General features: G+C 35.5%; 1 protein-coding gene across 1 annotated transcript in view; it reads left to right on the forward strand.

The window, feature by feature from the left end:
• Window positions 1-19,652, forward strand: part of ANTXR2 (ANTXR cell adhesion molecule 2) — a 141,511-nt gene that overhangs the window by 4,883 nt on the left and 116,976 nt on the right. Inside the window, exons 4-7 of the mRNA XM_019720146.2 lie at window positions 14,860-14,941; window positions 15,402-15,509; window positions 15,626-15,694; window positions 16,505-16,585. Coding sequence (XP_019575705.1) covers window positions 14,860-14,941; window positions 15,402-15,509; window positions 15,626-15,694; window positions 16,505-16,585 — 340 coding nt within the window. The remainder of the gene's footprint in view (window positions 1-14,859; window positions 14,942-15,401; window positions 15,510-15,625; window positions 15,695-16,504; window positions 16,586-19,652) is intronic.

Consider the following 19,652-nt stretch of genomic DNA (forward strand, 5'->3'; position numbering starts at 1 on the left):
TCCACTGGACAGCTTAATTTCCAAAGAAATAGCTGTGGGTCCAGCTTATCCATTAGGAGAAAAAAGCAAACAAACAATGTTAACATTTATGGAGTGCATATATAGAGAAAAGCACTCAGCATAATGCCAGACACACAGTAGACTCTCAGTACTTGTCACCTGCATGTGCTGTGCCAAGTTCTCTGTCTGACACTTTTCATATGGGTCCTCCATCACTTTGAAGATGAAGTGTAGTCACTGGTTGACAAGACGGATATTGCTTAGACATGCATATATAAAGTTTAAATTGTTAATTGAAATTAGGGATTCTTCCCTTATCATTGGTTGAATCTAATAGGGAAAAGGTTGGAGTGGGATAGAGGCTCCTATTTTAAGAGACAGCATAATGTTGCTGTTAAGAGTCACTGAAGCAATTTACTAACTAAATGGTGATGGACAAGTTACTTAACTTCTTTATGCTTCCGTTTTTTCCATCTATATAATGATGACAATGATGATGATGATTATAATACCTACCTCATAAGATTGTGGTAAGAGTTGAAGTCAATCAGTGTAGAGACTGCAGGGCAGAGTCTGGCACATAATGTATTCAAAAGATGAAACTTTGTTGTGGTTATTACTAGCTAGAGCTAGGGAATGTGCAGTGTTTTAATGATCAGGGAGGAATTGTGCTGATATAAAGAGATTATTGTCTTAATTGAAAAGATTTATAATATTCCAGGTGGAATTTTGATAATGTTACTTGCAACTTATTTTATATGTAGTTTGCTTATCTGTCTCTTTACATAGAAATACATTCAGTTTTAATGAATTGTGTTATTTGTGGCATGTTGAATTAGTTTGGGGGGGGGCGGGGGGAGGCAGAAAGTACACTAAAAAGGCCTGAGTTAGAGTTCCAGTTTGGCTACTTACTGATTTAGAGACTATTCAATTTATCTATTCAATTTCACTGTGTTAGATTTTTTATACCTATAAACTGCAGATTTATAAACTAGCAGTTTTTTTCTTTAAGAGAGACGTTGTAAAGATCGAAATAAGATAATGCATGGAGAAGTACTTTCTATATCACAGAATAGTCTCCACTAAAGGATATTGTTTTCTGCTCCTCGTTGTTCTTTTACTAATTTTATTTAATCAAATTAATAACTTCTCAAATTTCTATGCTCTTCTATATTTGGATATAGGGCTATTTTTCATCTATTACACACTTTCGAGTGTGTAAACAATTTGCATATTTAGATGAAAGATCCCTGAACAAATGTTTCCACAACTATTATGGATCTTTGTATCAAAGCCTAGAAACTGGAACTCTACATACCAACTTTCTTGCTGTCATATATCACACTGACAAATAGATCTGAGAACATGAGAAACGCAAAGGTTGTATAGCAGGTTTCACAATTTTGGTTCTGTTACTCAAAATTCTTCAGTATCTTGATAAATGTGAGAAGTACCGCTTGTGTTTCTCAGAGTGTTGCTAAATATTTTCAGTAGAGATGAAGCAAGATTGGAAGGCAGTAGGTCCTTATGTTAGGGCCATGTCTTCTGTTAGGGATTCAGCCTGGTACTATGTAAATGCATGAATAGAATAACAAACATGGCAAGAAATGATCAGTTATAAATTTTAAATACTCATCATTAAAAAACTTTCTTGTTCTAAATATTTTAGTTTGAAACACTCCCTTCTTTTCTGTTGTCCTCATGATTTTTATCCTCCACGTATCTGTTAGTCCATCCTTCCACCTACCTACCTTCCTGCTTGCCTTCCTTATATAAGATGCATTGAACATTGTGGGCTCTGGGGGTAACACAAAGATGTATAATGTAGTGTGTGTGTGCGTAAGGGGTGTGAACATACACATACATAGTTCAGGGCTGTCTTATAGGATCAGTAAGAAGGAAGTGCGAGTGTTGATTCACTAATGAAATATCCAGACTCTCAATATTAGAGAATTTGAATCAGGACTAATTTTAAAGGATGTTTTTAGTTATTATGTTGCATAATTGGGCCAGTGAGTTATGCTCAGTTTTGTTCAATATGATCTTAATGATATAAAAGTGATTTAGTTGAAATCATTTAGTGAACAATTATTATGTGCTAGGCAGTGTGCAAAATGCTTTCCATTCATTACCTCATTTAATCCTCATATCAGCTCCATGTACTACATACTATTATTATCTCAACTTTATGAATGAGGAAACTGAAGCTAAGGAAGGTAATGTAGCTTGTCCAAGGACACATGGTTAATAGGTGGAGAGCAGTATATTAGCCAAAATGGTCTCTTAATATATAAAGTAGATCATGCCACTCTCACGCTTAATACAATCTAATGGCTTAGAATAGAATGCACACTTCTCCCAATGGCCTAAAAGTCCTACCTGATTGCCTCACCCAATCCTTTCAGACAACATCAGGTGCTACAGCCTCACTCACTGGCCTTCCTTCCATTCCCCGAACAGGCCAAACTTGTTTCCACATTAGGAATTTTGCTCTTTCTCTGTCTCAGATCTTGCCCTGGTTAGCTTATTCTTGTCATTTAGGCATCATTGCATGTGTCACCTCCTGTGAGAGGCCTTTCCTGGTCATCAAGTCTGAAGAAACCCTGTCCCTCCTGCCCAGTAATTTCTCACAACACTCTATTTGGTTATCTCTTTTTGGAATTGTTCTATTAATTAATCAATGAGATTAATCATGAGAGCAGAGGGATCTTCTTTGTCTTGTTCACCCATATATCCAACACCTAGAACAGAGCCTGGCACTCAGTAGATGCTCAATTAATATTTGTTGAATGAGTGAATGTTTCTGACTCTAGAACCTGAGTTATTAACTGTTATATTTTCTCTCTTTGAGAAATGATAAATGGTGATATAGTTGCTAATTTTCTCATTCCAATTCTTATAGATCAGTTATATACATTTCCAATTCTCTTTTCAATATACTTGTCCCCAAATTGAAAAAGTTATATAGTTGTGTGACCTGAACACAATCATCAATTACTTAGGAATAACTGTTTCTTAGGCAAACTTGTAGGAAATTAAAGAGAAGCCACTTGATTAAGTTTAGATAACACACATTTGTATCATTTCTATTATTTGAAAGAATTGCTTCTAATTCCTTATAATATTAGTTAAAAATTTACTTGTGATAACGTAGTCCTTTTAAGAGTTGGTATCTCATAATTGGTTCATTCATTTTGCTGGGAAATTTTACAGTATCTGTAAAAGTTTAGAAGGTTCCTAGCAGCGGTTCTACTTTTTGAGACTAGTATGTCCTACTGAAATACTAGCATCAGTATGCAAAGATATGTATGTGCAAAGTTAGAGACTGAAGTATTATTCATAATATATCTAAGATATATTGAGAAAAGAAAGTTGCAGAACACTGTTAAGTATGATTTTATTTTTTAAAATAAAAACAAAAAATCTTCAACTGTTTTTATGCTGTGTGTGTGGTTATAAATACATGGGGAAAAGTCTGGAAGATACGCAACAAACTGTTAACAATGATACTGTGTTAGCAGTGAGAGTCAAGTTGGTGAAAGCCTTCATGTTTTTAATTTCCATATATGTAGGTTATTCAATCTTGTTTTAACAGTAATGTAGTATGTAAAAATTAAACAAGTGCTTAAATTAAAAAGAAATGTTACTGACTTTTCCAAGACAGAGAGAGCTGTCTTGGAAAAACAACGAACTCAGGGATTAGAAAGAGTAAGCATTAGGAACAGAGCATATCCAGCTGTTACATTGGAGAGTCCTGAAGGCTCCTTGTTAAAACGAAAACACCAGGATTAGACTGTGGCCCAAATAGATATAAGAGCTATATACTAGCTGTGTGACCTTGGACAAGTTACTTCACCTCTTGCTGCCCAATTCCCTTGCCTGTTAAAAGGAGCTAAACCTTCCTACCATATAGCAATGTTGGGACAATTAAATGCATACGATGCGTGAGGATGCCTAACTGATGACTGGGTGGGATGGAGGCTGATGTTGGAATGGGATTGGAGGCTATCAGCGTACACGATCATCATCATTTTCATCCTGATGTGCCAGGATTCTAACAGAAGCTCAGAAATGTGACTTTGCTCCCAGTGACACAGCTGTCGGTAGAGCCAGGATTCACATGCAGACCTGACTCCTGAGCCTGGACACTGCACAACTGCACTGCCCGAGACTCTCTCTGTTCCCCCTTTTCCAGTCTTCACAATTAGTCTGAATTTGTCATAATTCAGAGACATATTTATCCTCTAAATGTATTCTGTTACTTTACAAACCAGTGATGTGATGTTAGGAAGTGACTATAGTTGGGCTTAAAAAAAAAAAATCGAATAGGGAAGTAATTCCTCCTATTTAGAAAAGTCAGCTTTGGCCATGTCAGGTGCTCATCCGGAGAGGTCTGGGCATGGCAGCAGCTCAGATGCCAGTCATGGATATGTTAGTACCTTCCGTGAAGTGCCCTATCTACTTTGTGAATATGTTCTGGAAAATGGAACATTGTTATTCATGTCTGGGAGACAAACCCCGCACACTGAAGTGGCGAAACTCACAGGTCGTTTTCTCATGGTTCAGTCAGGCATTGAATGGGGAAATGGAAGAAAAATATACAAAAAGCAGCATGTATGGGCTTCAGGTGTGATCCGTGTACCCCACGTTGGTTCGCGTAGACTAAATTGGGGAAATAGTTTTCATAAAACCCAGGCTGTGTGGAGCATTTTGTAAGCAGATGTTTTTGAATCAGAACTGCTACCTTGGGTTCAGTCGTCTGGACTCTGGACTACAGAGACTTTGGCATATGTTGGCATCAGAGTAACAGGTTAAATAAATAATAAGCACGTTTTTATATAAAGTGGGAGCTAAATCTGCTAGTTCCTAAGATAACAGAATGTATTAGCAATGTTTGTGTTTAGAAAATAACACTTCACTCTTTTGAAACTATAAACATTTTTAAGTAGAGGAGCTAATAGAGAAAAGTGGCTTTTTTGCAATGTACCCTTCGTGCAGTATATAATATAGCAGTATGTAATAACACAGATAAGTAGAGTAAGTGTGTCTGAATGAATGAACAGATTTCCCCTCATAAATTTTTTTCGAATTTTGTCAGCCTGGTTAATATTGTGGTTTATTAAAGGAAGGAGACAATAAAAATAGTACATAAAGTTCACTGAGCACTCACTGTGTATCAGACATTTTGCTAAATGCTTGATATGCAATCGTTCAGGTAAAGTACGGTGCTAAGTGGATTACAAATCATTAGTAATTTTGTATGGACATAAATAACATCTTGAGAACATTGTTTGGTTTCATATTCCACTTAGTCTACGAAGTTTTACCTTCTAAAACAAGCATCTAGTTATGTTATGTAACTGGCCAGCTATTATAAAATTCTCAAGTATTGCTATGTTTAGTTTGCAGTTACTGTTTATTTTCAAGGACGAGTGTCCCTGGCTAATAATCTCTTAAGGATAAAGAACCGAATTGTCCTATGATATAAATACCTAGACATTTATGTTTATGCAGTTTTCTAAATTGGCATTTGGCTGCATGGATGTATGAAACTTTTAGCTTTTGTGGTAGATTGTTTTTCTGTGACCCCCAATGAAGCACAGACTAATACATATACATACATATATACATATACCAGGGGTGCCAGAAAAATGTATACAAGTGGACACTTTGGTCAACGTTTGTCAAGCAGTAGTTCGCCGTAATCAGAAGTGTCTGGACGCTAATGGTAACCACTTTGAGTATCTCTTGTCATTGCAGAAGTTAAACGTGACTTGTATTCATATTTTGTTATCGATATATATTGAGTATTACAATTTTAATACAGTTTTCCTTTCTTGAAATATGTATACATTTTTGGCACCCCCCTGTATATATGATTATACATGTAAAATGCATAATATATAAAATAAATATATTTATTTAAATATATAATTTTAAAACTTTGGGCTGGCCTTGTTGCTTACTCTAATCAATAGATTGCAGCAGACATCAACATGAAACTGTACCAGTTCCAGGCCTAAGCCTTAGCAGGGCAAGTTTCCTTGATAGTAAAAACTGGAAGTGAGCAAGTTGGGGTGTGGAAGTTTCCTTGTTTGTGGTCTGGGCAGCCAGCTGCCATATAAGCTTTGACTACCATGAGACCAACATGGTAGGAGGAAACCCAGGTGAGCCACATGGAGGAAACTACAGATTCTGGTCCACAGTCCTAGCTGAACTCATCGGCAATAGCCAGCACCAGCAGCAGCATCAACTTGCCAATGTGAGTGAGGTCATTCAAACTCTTCCAGCCATTCCAGGTTCCCAACAGTTAATGTATGAAACGTCAGAACTGTTCATTCAATGGACAGTGTCACGAGAAATAATAACTTGTGTTTATACCACTAATTTTTGAGTAGTTTATTATGCAGCGGTAGATAACCACAACAGAGATCATGACTAGGGTAGAAGCTAAATGACCTTGAGGAGATTGATAGTAAAACCTGGAAGTGAGCAAGTTGTTATTGGAGGCTGAAGCAGAGATGACCATTTTATGTAGTGGTGGAAAGTTTGGTGGTAATGTGGAAAATAGAAAGTGTGCATAATGGACATGTGGATAAAGCTAAGGAGATTTCCAGGAAGACTGTTGGAGGTGTCAGTTGGCTTCTTTCAGCTGCTATGATGATGTATGAGAGGTGTGAGATGAGCTATAAAAGGAACTTTTCAGTTTTCAAACAGTGTTTAGAGGAAATATAAAGAGCCAGGACTTCATGGATTTGAAAATAAAACTCTCATCCCCAGTCTCCTTGGCAAAAATACTACCCTGATTTAAGAAATGGCCTTAATTCAATGATCAAACCCAGATTGCTGCCTGTAAAATGTGGCATCAGGGAAAAATCAGATTAAGGGTGCAATTGACAGACCCTTTGTTATGACTTCAGAAAGGTTTAAGAGGATGTTTTGTAGACCCTTTTATCCAGATCAAAAGGCTTAAAAGATGTGCCTCACAGACATTCTTTGGTAAAGGTAGGGCTTCTGAATCTTTTGGGTGTGTGTCTCACCTGATTTACAGTCTAAAGTAGAGAAGAGCCTCTTTTGAGGAAAATTTTGCATGTGGCTTTTGTTTAATAAAGTAGATTATAATTTAATACATAGGAATCTCACAAAATGTTCAAAGGGCTCTTATCAACATGAATTAAAAGAGACAGATATTTCAATATGAAAGAGACTTCTGGACCCTCAGCTTCCTATGGGCAGGAAGGAATCATTCCTATGGGCTACTTCTTATGAAAAAAGAAGGATGACTAAGAAAGTAGAGTCACAGTTCAGAGGGTAGAGTCAAGAGCCACAAAGATACATTCTCAGGTAGTAGGACTGAGCCCCAATCAAAGAATTGAGAATGTATGCAGCAATGAAATATCTGACACTTAGCAATCCCTTCCTCCCTTCTTCCCTTCCTTTCTTCCTTCTTTCCTTCCTTCTTTCCTTCCTTCCTTCCTTCCTTCCTTCCTTCCTTCCTTCCTTCCTTCCTTCCTTCCTTCCTTCCTCCCTTCCTTCCTTCCTGTTATTCAGAAATTATTTTTGCATGAAAAAGCAACCCCAAAACTTAGTGGCTTAAACAACAATTTTATTATCTTGCACAGTTCTGTGTGCGGACGACTCCGCTGGGAGTTTCTCAGCCCACGGTGGTGTTACCTGGTGCTGTAATCACAGAGGCTGGTTGTTTGTGGAGCTCAGCTGGAGCTGTGCAGTGGAATAACTTGGTTCTCCTCCTGTGACCGCTGCCTGTGGCATAGGCTTCTCACAACACGATGACTGGGGTCTAAGAGAAAGGATTCCAAGAGCAAGTGAAGGAAGCAAAGTCTCCAATTCTCTTAAGAGTTGGACTCAGATGTCCAAGAACATCACTTCTATACCTTATTCTGTTACCACGCAGTATCAGCTATGGTGGGTACAAGGGGTGGAGTGTCTAAATTCCATCTCTTGATAGGAGAGTGAGCACATACAAAGTGGGAAGCGATTGAGAGAGGTCATATTTGGAGATTAGCTGCCATAGTTTATATGAAAAGTAATAATGAAATTCCGAGATGACTCTCTTTCTGAAACACACATGTCAACTTTGGGGAAAAATATAAACCTTGTATATAACCAAAATAAATTAGATTGGTAATTTTGGCACTAGTCTTTAGATTCTAGTGCAACTCATAACCCATCTCAGTAAAATTTAAATGACAAATGTCCTTTACTTCTATTATTTATTGTTAACCTCTCCATCTCATTCCTCTTATTTTTTTGTATGAATTAAAAATATTTGTTTATTAACAACATTGATAATATTCTCTTTTACTGTTAATATTTTACTATGACCAGTATTTCCTTCTTGAATTAGAGTAGAATAGATCGACATGGTTCCCTTTACATCCATGATTTTGAATAGTATTAAATTCAGGATTTAAGAATTAACAATATGTAGAAATACTTTGCTAGTACAATGTGAGGGTGGATGTTTCCTTAGAAATGACTACAAATTTCCCAAAATATTTAAAAAAATCTGTGCTATAAAAGAAGTACCTTTTGAGATTCTTTATATTGAACTGTTTATTCACGATCAATACTTAGGCATATGATTTACAGTTTGTACAACTTACTATAAAATTTTAAAATTCTGTGTGTTTTATGAGAAACTAGGAGAGGGACAGGGCTCAGATGAGGCCGACAGTTGGTGACTAACTAGGCTAAGAATTCATACTTAGTTCTCTTGTATTTATAAAGAGACAGAAGTATAGTGAATAGACACAAACAGTTGGTATTGATTGTTGACCACTTATGTGCCATGCAGTATACTGAGTGTTTTACATGTAATAGCCCCTTTAATTTTTGTCACAACTCCACTACGTAAGTACTATCAGTATCCTGATTTTTCACAGGGGAGGAATGGAGGACCAGAGAGGCTACACAACTAGGAAGTGTTAAGACCAGTAGATGTTCGGGCTGGGAATTGAGGCCTCGGCCCCATGCCTGACCTGTATGTTGCGCTCATTGTTTGATGCAAAACAGCATAATGAAGGAATTGAGGGTTGACTGGCCCATGACCTTGCTGGGTCCCTCACATATCATATGATGAAAGAATAATAACTAATGTCTGTGTAATGCTTCCTTTGTACCAAACACTTGAAGTTATTTGATTTTCAAAGAAGACTTTGAAGTTAGTATTAGCGTTACCTTTATTTATATGGGAAGCAACTGAAGGATGCAGAGGTTAGAAAACTTGCCCAGGTTCACATGCCTAGTAAGTGGGGAGAGCAGTTGGCTCCAGAGCCTGGCATCCTATCCATTATACCTCAGATTCAGCCTGCCTTCATTTATAGGTTTTATAGCAGTGTAAAGGAGAAACTATAATGAAGAAGGGTTTCTTTTGGGTGCTACTCACTTCCTTTCTCCTCCCTCTCTCTAATATTCTTTCTGTCCACCCACTGCCTTCTGAATACTCAAGGCTGCCAAATAACGTTGCATTATAAATATCATAGTGGGCACCTAATAAATATCTATAGAATGAATGATTGAAAACCCCATTGGGGCAGGCATTATTATTTACATTTTATGGATATGGAACTGAGCTCCAGGAAACTAAATAACTGCTGATGGTTACATAATTCATTAGTTGCAGAATTAGAGTCTCAATTCATCTCTGATTTACTCCAATCCCTGAGTCTTCCCACCTCATATTATAAAGTTTTGCATCTAATTCTTTTCTAGGACTTTCTAGTCACCGATGCTTCAACATAACACTTTTCACCTCTCTTCTCTTTCCTTTCCCCTCCTGTCTGGTCTCTGTATCAAAAAATTTCAACCCTCAGTTCGCTGACCAAGCTCTCCTTGGAATCAAGAAGAAAGTAAAGTGAGTGAACAAAATCCTTCTAACAGGGCAGGACTAATATCAACAAATGAGAACAATATTAGCCACAACTTTCTCAGTACTTATTATGTGCCATATAAGCCTCACAATGGACCCATTGGGTCGATATTTTCATCCCTCTTTTACAAATGAGGAAACAAGGTAGGGCTTGGAATTCATCTCTGTTCTCTCTGGCTATAAGCCATCCCATCCCATAGGCTGTATTTTATAGTTTAAAAGATTACCGTAGTCATCCCCACAAGCCCTTCAATGGAAGGACTGACTGGCAAAATGGGTAAGGAAAAGAACATTCCAACAACATGGAAAGATTTTTAAATTAGATTGGATCAGAGGTTCTTAATTTGGGCTGCATGTTAGAATACTCTGGGGAGTTTCCATAAAATACCCTAACCCCATCACAAACCAAGCAAATTAGAATCTCCTCAATTAGAGCCCAGAAGAGATTTTTAAAAAAGCCCTTTAGGTGATTCTGGTGTATAGCCAGGGTAAAGAACATGGCATCTGTAGAGATGTGTGTATGAGAATAGCCCTGGACTATGTGTGAGCCATTCTCCTATCACCTTATAGACTCACAGTGTTCACATGTGGTGGGTACTCAGCAGATATGTGTAGCTTGATCCACTGAAATCTGTGAAAAGCTTTGAAATCTGGGAAGTTAAGATGATTGAAAAGTTCAAGTACTATACAGATATGTTGTATAAATGTACATCCTTAGTCACAAGTAAAAGGTACTTAAATAAAATTGTGCCTTAATTGTGCTGGTTGGGAAAGTCATAATTCTCTGCCAACCCTTTTATTATGCTGCTCTTTATAAAAGTATATATTTATTTTAGTTATGACATCATGAATACCTTCCACAATCCAAAGTGTTATATGGATGGAGAAAAGCCATTGATGTGGCACAGTGCCTGGTAGTTCCAGTTGCTATCTGCCCTCCCATCCCCTCCTTTCCCTTCACTTCCTTTCTCTTCCCTGTCCTCCGATTCTTTTCTTTCCCTTTTTGTCTCTTCTTTTCCCTACTCAGCAGAGAAATTTGAGAGATACTAACAGAGATGAAAGTGCTAATTTTATAGATTAAAAAAAATGAGTATTTTTTGTGTGCCCTCCCCCTTCAATCAATATAATTATAAAGTAAATAAGAAAGAGTTGATGATTATAGAGTTTGGTCCCCTGATTTCTCAACAGAAACAACAACAACAAAAGCAGAGGTTTAATATACCATTTTGTTTAAATTCTTCATCTTTCCAAAAAGCATGTGAAGCTGCACAGAACATAATATTTCAGAAATTTAATAACATACAAAAATAAAACTAAAGATCTTGCAAAAGAGGACGTAGCAGTATGATAACCATAGCAACTTAGCAAAACTTTGTGAATTTGAAAGAAATTTACTGTGGGTTTCCTGATGGGGAAGAAACGGTTTAATAGTTGTAGTTAGCAGAAAGGAGGAAGTGTATAGTGATTACTCAGGGGATGATAAGAAACTTCCGCTGTGAGACCTTACAGGGGACATTGTGTGTCTGAGCAGCAGCATCCTTGACGACAGCTTCATAACAAATACCAAGTAGTTTCAGTATTGCTGTTGCTGATAGTTGACAACATAATGTCAAAGCCCAACTTAGTGAGATGATCTTCTCAGGAGCTGTTGGGTTTGAGTTGATCTTTATAACATATCCATGTTTTTCCTTCATTTAGTTTTGTCACTTTCCCCCTTGTTTTCTTTTAGAGATTTAAGTCACAGTATAGATGAATGAATTCTGTTTTTAATCTCATACTTGACTTCGTTTTCCCCAAGGTACCGTATTTCCCCGAAAATAAGACCTAGCCAGACCATCAGCTCTAATGCGTCTTTTGGAGCAAAAATTAATATAAGACCCAGTCTTATATTATATTATGTAAGACCCGGTATTATACTATATCATATCATATCATATCATATCATATCATATCATATCATATCATATCATATCATATCATATCATATCACATTACATTATACCCGGTCTTATAGTAAAATAAGACCAGGTCTTATATTAATTTTTGCTCCAAAAGACGCATTAGAGCTGATGGTCCAGCTAGGTCTTATTTTTGGGGAAACACGGTAACTGTTTATGAATAGAGACATTTAGAACGTATTTTTAGTTGCTTGGGATCCTTTCAAGGCCTGAAATGTGCCCTGTCTCGTTTTGGTTTTCATTTTCCTTAGAGACATTGGTTGATGGAGGAGAGGCTGACAGACTGTAGTGATGCCAGAAGGAGACAAGAGCAGGACTTGTGTGTAGATGTTATTGGCTATGGGTAGGGAACATCTTTCCTCCTATGACTATGCAGCTGCAAAAATAATGGTGGGAATACAAGTATTACAGTGACACGTATAAGTATGGATAGAAGAGCAAGAGGTGTTCTGATTTTTTCAGTGGGAAAAGCTAGGAGAGACCTACCTTCCCAAAGACTCTGAATTCCAGATTTGGCAAGTTGTGTTTTAAGCTTAGAGTCTTCTGCTGGTGTTGTCTGGTCCTCAGAAGTAATGGTGAGCTGAATCTGAACTGAATGGGAAGGTGATTTTTGCCATGTAAAATCTGTGTAAACTTGAATTTCAGTTGTCTTTTTCACTTTCTTTTTGGCAGCAAACATTAATGCTTGAGGACACACTGCCACTCATTTCTGGGAAGCACCAAATATTTGGTTTTTATCTGTATTCAGACAGAATCAGTTTCAAGTTGTTTCTGTAGATACTAAACATAAATATTTAGATAAAACAAGTTTACAAATTATGTAATTTACTCCATCATCTGTGGAATTATGAATTTTCTTGTAATAGACGGAAAAATGTATTGAGCACTTACTTTGTAAAAGGCATTATAATAAGTAATAAGTGCAGAGTTAGGGATACATCATGCATAATAGACATGGGGACAGCCCACTGTAAACTTTCAGTCTAGTTGAGAAGTGAAAATATTAAACTAAATTAGTTGAATTATTTTAAAGCAGAATGTTTTTAAGAGACAAAATTATTCATTGTAGTGAAAATTGAACATGCATATGTTTGGGGCACCATGGAAAAGAGAATGTAATAAAGTTAGAAATAGGTTCAGAATAGGTAAGATTTTTATTTTATTTTTTTTATTAGTTTCAGGTGTACAAAACAATGTAATGTTAGACATTTATCATTTATATCCCTCACACAGTGATAACTCCCTTCCCCCCATCCACTACCCCTCTGACATCGCATACAGCCATTACATTTCCACTGTCTCTATTCCTTATGCTGTACTCCACTTCTTGTAAATATATATGTATAAAATTGTGTATATATATATATATATAAAATTGTAGTCGACATTCATTATTGTTCAGCTTTAGCTTCAGGTGTACAGTGCAGTGATCAGGCATCTACATCATCCCTGAGGTGGTCTCCCTAATGAGACAAGTGTCCATCGGATAGAATAGGTAGATTTTTAAACCAAATATTGAAAGAGACAGTCATCATGGGTTAGTAGAGATGACTGAATCAGGAAGGAGGAAGATTAAGGTCATGCTTTGAAAGTTGTCTTGTGTTTTCTGGAAACTTCTTGAGATGGAAAACTCATCTGATAATAATTTTCATTACAATATTAAAATATAATCAATAAGTTACTTTTAAAATGTGATTGAGGCTCTGGCGAATGCAAGTATTTGAAACACAACATTGCAGCATGCCAAAATAATAATTGTTAATCTTTAATTATTTTTGACATGTGTTTTAATAGTATATGAAATATATATATATATAATTTTGTGTACGACCCCAGTAAGTTCCTTGATGTTCAGATAATACACTTTTTATAATCTGTGTCTTTTTAAATCTGTCTTTATAATCTGTCTTTTTAAAACTTGAATTTCAGTTCTTTCATCTATCCTTTATCATCCTCAGTAGTGTGAGTGCTCTTCATGTTTTATTTAAAACATTATACTTTAGTTTTATATGTCAAGCCTTTTATTTAGAGAGGTATTTTCTTTGCTTCTATTTAAAAACAAATTCTGAAAACAATATATTAAGATTTCTGATCTTTTAAATTTAAAAATTTAAGAAGTTTTAAATATTTTGGATTGTTTTTGCAACATTATTGTATTTAACCTCTTAAGATTTTTGTTTTAATTTTTTATTTTTTTGTCTCTTTTTAAAGGGGTCTTTGAATCTATACTAAAAACATCTGAAAAATGCATCTTCTGTTACTCATATACACAAAATAGTTCTACTTTTATAGTCATATTTCCTTTAGCCATACTTCATTGGGACAACTAATTAGTCATGATGAAAAAGATTATCCTATGTTTTTTTCCTCTTTTTAATTCATCCTCTCTCAATAATCCATTGTCATCCATCCATCTACTTGTTCTTTTATTTGTTCTTCAAGTATGTGTTAAGTATCTACAATATTCAAGAGAATATTGTAGGTGGGTGGGTGAAAAGGTGCTACAAAAATGCCTACATCATGAGACTTGTGACTCTGGGAGACAAAGTAGAAAATGTTAATTTCCATAAGGGTTAAGTATCATGATTTAGGAACTTGTAGATAACAAAGAAAATTTCCAGTTCATAAGGAGGTGGGGGTGAGTCCTTCAGAAATACTTTCTCAATTAAGCTGACCTACTCAATCCTTGTTGTTTTCACTCCTTAGCATTTAATAAAACAAATATGATTGAAGATATCTGTTCTCAGTTCAAAATGTCTAGAATATGCTTAGATTTTCAAGACATTTTACATTGTTAGCATTTTTATTTTTGTAGTTAAAATACAGAAGTCATTAAATACTCATTAAAATGACAAAAACTATGAAGAGCTATCTGCTCTCAAAAACGCATGTTCTTTCCTTTTCTTCCTGAAGAAACTTAGTTGTAATGCTCCCACATTTTTTGAGAAATGATTATTGTGATCTTTGCTCATTTTTCTTTAGTTTAATATTATAATACGTTATTTTCAGAGGCAAAATCACCAAAGGCTTGGAGGATTTAAAACATGTTATTCCAACAGGAGAGACATACATCCATGAAGGACTAAAGCTAGTAAGTTCTTTCACATTTATGAATATGGGAGTGAATGTTTTCTGTAATGAAATAAATTATAACTCTCTAGTAAAACTCAAAGACCCCATAACATGTTTATCTTAGAAAAATTTTTTATTGCTTTTAGTTGTTCTAGGGATGAGACTGATAGAAAATATTATTTATCGTGGTAATAAGAAAAGTTTAAATGGCATTTTGCCTTTTAAGGAATGTTCCATTTTCTCTGTGGTTGTATTTAGACTAATCAACCAAAGTTAAAAATCTATGTCATTCACACTCAGTAGTAACTACTCTATAATGTAAATGTATGCATATTTTGAATAAATAATTAACATAAATTGTTTTAAAAGTCAGTCCATAATATTTTGATTTTGTCAGATTTATAAATTCAGCTTAATGGAACATGCTGGTTAAAAGTTAAGATTAAATTGTGAGTTGAATAATTATTCTTCATTTTCAGGCAAATGAACAAATTCAGAAAGCAGGAGGCTTGAAAACCTCCAGTATCATAATTGCTCTGACAGATGGTAAGTTGGACGGTTTGGTGCCATCATATGCAGAGAAAGAGGTGAGTATTGAACTGAAACTGTTCTTTACACCACAGTGTACTTTGCTGTGTGTCTCTGCATGTATAGCCTGGTATTTGAATAATTCACCTCTCTCTCTCTCTCTCTCTCTCTCTAGGCAAAGCTATCCAGGTCATTTGGAGCTAGAGTTTATTGCGTTGGTGTTCTTGACTTTGAACAAGCTCAGGTGAGTACAGAAGATCTGCAAACTTGAATCTAAATCACATAATTGTCTTGAGGGTAGTTTATCAAATTATTTTCTCATCTGATGACTTATCATGACACTAATCAATTGTTAAAGATTTTCCATAAAAATGTCCACATATCTTGTATGTCTTGATTACCAATAGAAAAATGGATGGACAGGTTTTTTTAGGTTTTATTGCCGAAAACAAAACTCTAAATTTCTTGAACATTTATTTGGTTTGGAGGAACTCATATAGGACAAACATTTGCCCTGAAATAACATGGGTACTCTTGTTCTTTAATGGAACCGACAAGATGATTATTACCGTCTTATTGAGAAGTTTGAGTTTGATGTAAACCTGGACCCTTAGGGGTGTAGAGATTTGAGAATTTCTCTTATGAGTTATTTTTAATAATTTTCCTTACAAAAACCAATTTTTTTCATGAAGTTTTAAGGGTTTATCTATTAATTTTCTTTTCCACTTACAAAGCGATTTGACATTTAAATTTTGGATTGAACTCAGACTCCTGTGTCTCACGCCATTTACAGCTAATAGAGTGCAAAAAGCACTGTGTTGAAATTGAAACTTGAGGCCAGTGTAAATGGGCAGTGTCTAATCTCAATTCATTTCCTTGTGATACATTTAGAGTAAAATCAGTACCACCACCTTCAATTCCTGACAAGCTACACTAGTGAATTAATACTGTAGTGTAATTTTTTTCAGAAACATATAACTGAAACATAATGAAATTTATAAAGTGTTGTATGTCTCAACCAACCTTTAATTAAATTTTCTTCCTTTTCCTAAAGCTCGAAAGAATTGCTGATTCCAAGGAACAAGTTTTCCCTGTCAAAGGTGGATTTCAAGCTCTTAAAGGAATAATTAATTCTGTGAGTATTTCTCTGGGAGTAGGAAAGCCTCAAAATTTTAGATATATTTTAAACTGTAAAAAGTAATCTTGATATCCAGTGCAGGTGGTCATTATCTTGAAGAAAGAGATTAAGAAGGAGTTTGTTTGGTATTATGAACACAGTGTAATTCACAAGATCTGGATTTTGTTTGTAAGTGAGACTTGGTATTAATTTTTGCAAATTGGGCTCTGTGAGGCTGGGTTTATGATTTCAAGTTTAAGATTTTCATAAACAGTGTTAGACACTTCTACTCTTGAGCATAGAATTCCTCACCGTCTTGATATCTTGAGAGTTTTATAGGCTTTATAGAAGAAATGTATAATAAAAATTTGGATTGGAATGTGTGATTACTCCCTCTTCCCAGTATGGTGTTTCCTAGCTATCAGTCAGGCAACTTGTACCAGTGGCTGAGTATTTGACTGCTGTTGTTGTTCTTTCCATTTTAATGATTAATAGTTTCACTGGAGCTCATAATATTTCTGTTTCGAATTCAGTTGAGCTGTCTCTGCTGATCATTAGAATCTGGGCTATCCTGAAGAGGGTATGGGGAAGTGGAGTGATGAAATGCAAAGCAAAACTCCTGGGCTTTCACAGCTGAGGTTTATGTTTCATTTTATTGCCTTTTGCTAGAAGCACTAGGAACAGTTGCTATTAAGTATTTATGATATTTTGGTAAACATCCTAAAATGGAAGTGAATAATATATATTCTCTAAGCCCAAGCTTTTCCTTTAATCTTTAGGTATTTATTGAAGGGGGAAAAAAAATCTCGGTTTCCTCTGACATTTGGTTCTGGCATTTAAAATTTCTCTTTAAAGATCATGTTTTTTGGAAACACGGCATGAGATTTATTGAATTTGGTTTTAATATCACGTAGGCTCTTTTTCTTTTCTAATTAATAGAGCTTTTCAGAGAAAACACAATTTGGTCCTATCACATTATCAGTACTTCTAGTGGACAGGCCAAATGTAAATGCAGAATAAAACAGAGATTTAAATATTTTATGAGTTTACATATATTATTGTGTTTAGTTTTTAGGAAAAAATGCAATATAAAAATAGTAAATATTTTTAGTGCTAGATTCAAGATAAATACTCTACAAATGTGATTAGTTTTCACATATAGGAAAATGGATGGACAGTGCAAAAGGGAGGCTAATTTGACCCTATAAATAAGTAAATCAGTGGATTATATTTTAAATAGAACTTCATTGTGCTTAGGAATTTATAATTATTTTTATAATTATATTGGGAAGGAGAAAAGTCCTCTGGGTTATTACCTTTGGAATTTTATTTTCTATATATAAAAGGTTTAATTCAATATTCTCCAGATAACTAATGGCCTTTTCAAACACACTTTTTGTGGGTTATGATTACAGATTTCTCCTTCAAGAAATTAGTAGTTGACTTCCAGAGAAGATAAAGCTGTTGTTGTTGGTTTCTTATATTTATTTGTTAAATTTCATTTTTTTAAAAATTGTATTAGGGAAACTTTAGAATGGAATTTATCACTACAGTCTTTCTTGCCTGAAGTTCCTGATGGACTTTAGCTTGAGAAAGTTATGTTGGAAGATTTAGCTTGCTATTAGGTAGATTTGTTATTTTAGTTATAAATTGCTAAGCAAGCCTCTTGAGATTCATCTGGCGGGGGCTGATGAGTATAGCTCTCATATCAATATAGTTAAACTTCAGCTCTTTTGTCACAAAAGGAGGAGTAAGTTATTCCCAGGGAAGCCAGCCTCTGGGAAAATCCTGGCAGTAACATGGCCAAGTTACCAGGTAGACAGATGGAGCCTTTACAACCAAAGTTGATCTCACTAGTGGCTGAGATTTTTATCAATGTGGTGATGGTCTGGGATTTTGCTCACTTTGTAGAAATTTAAAGCACTTCATGCACTTTATCTCTCCTCAAGGCAGAAATTGCTGCACTCAATATAGAAAAGCTATAATTCTGCCTCAAATTTGAATTGCATTTTATATTTACAAAGTACCATCTTGTGTTTAAAAATTATGTTTGGTATTTAAAACAAATATAGTGTATCTATTTCAGGGTAAGGGAAGAGAGAAGATAATATCCTTCTATTTTTTACGATTTACCAAATTAATGGATAAAACTGTACTTGGAATGTATTTACACAAAGCTAAGCAAACGAAAGAAATTAGAAAAGTTAAATCTTTCAGATATTTGGTGCCATGAAGCAACAATATTTGCTAAATTGATAGATAATTATTTTTCCTGCTAGAAGTTATTTAAATATATCAGGCCTTATTAATTAAAAGTACATTAATTTATTTCAAGTTACTCTATAATTAAGAAAAAATGATAACATGGTTTTCTTGTTTTCTTTGCCCTCCCTCCCCTGTCCACCAAAATCCAGTAATCTAAATGATCTGTTCCCCTTACTGTATAAGATACCACATTTTGTAAAGACATAGTAGTGTCGAACAGAAAGAGTTCATCCACCCAGCTCTACCAGAGCCAAACACTAAACACCAAGGATTGCAGTGGAGAAATATTGGCTATTTTATTATGAATGACACCACCCAGTAGAACGGGAAGCTAATGCTCAAAAGTCTGAATTACCTGGTGGTATGCAGGATGCAGATTCTATAGGGCAAAATCACAAGACACCATGGGTTAGGGGGCTTGGAGTTGTGTTGGGAGCTGACGGGTTGGAGGTGAGGTAAGGGTAATGAGTCATTTCTTCAGGTCTTGAGGACAGTTCTGAGGTCTATCTGGTTTCGTGGGAAAGTAGCCATGGGGTCAGTCCACTTTATGGCTCAGGAACTGAAACATAACTTAGGTTGTGTTATCTGGGGCTAATTTAGACAGTATGTTTAGATGTTATCTTTAGCCTACAGAGGTTCAGACAGACTGTGTGACCATTAGTCAGGTCTGGGCTACTGTCTTCTGCTGCCTTGGTGGTGGCTGATGAACCGGAGAAAGGCTAGGTCTCAGAGGAGTATATATAGAGAGATATGAATTCTAGAGCTAGGATTTAAAGCTGAATTTAATCAAAGTCATAAGGACCCTCAGTTTCAATTGTTT

The sequence above is a fragment of the Rhinolophus sinicus genome, linkage group LG02 (assembly GCF_036562045.2).
Source record: "Rhinolophus sinicus isolate RSC01 linkage group LG02, ASM3656204v1, whole genome shotgun sequence".
NCBI classification, from domain to species: Eukaryota; Metazoa; Chordata; class Mammalia; order Chiroptera; family Rhinolophidae; genus Rhinolophus; species Rhinolophus sinicus.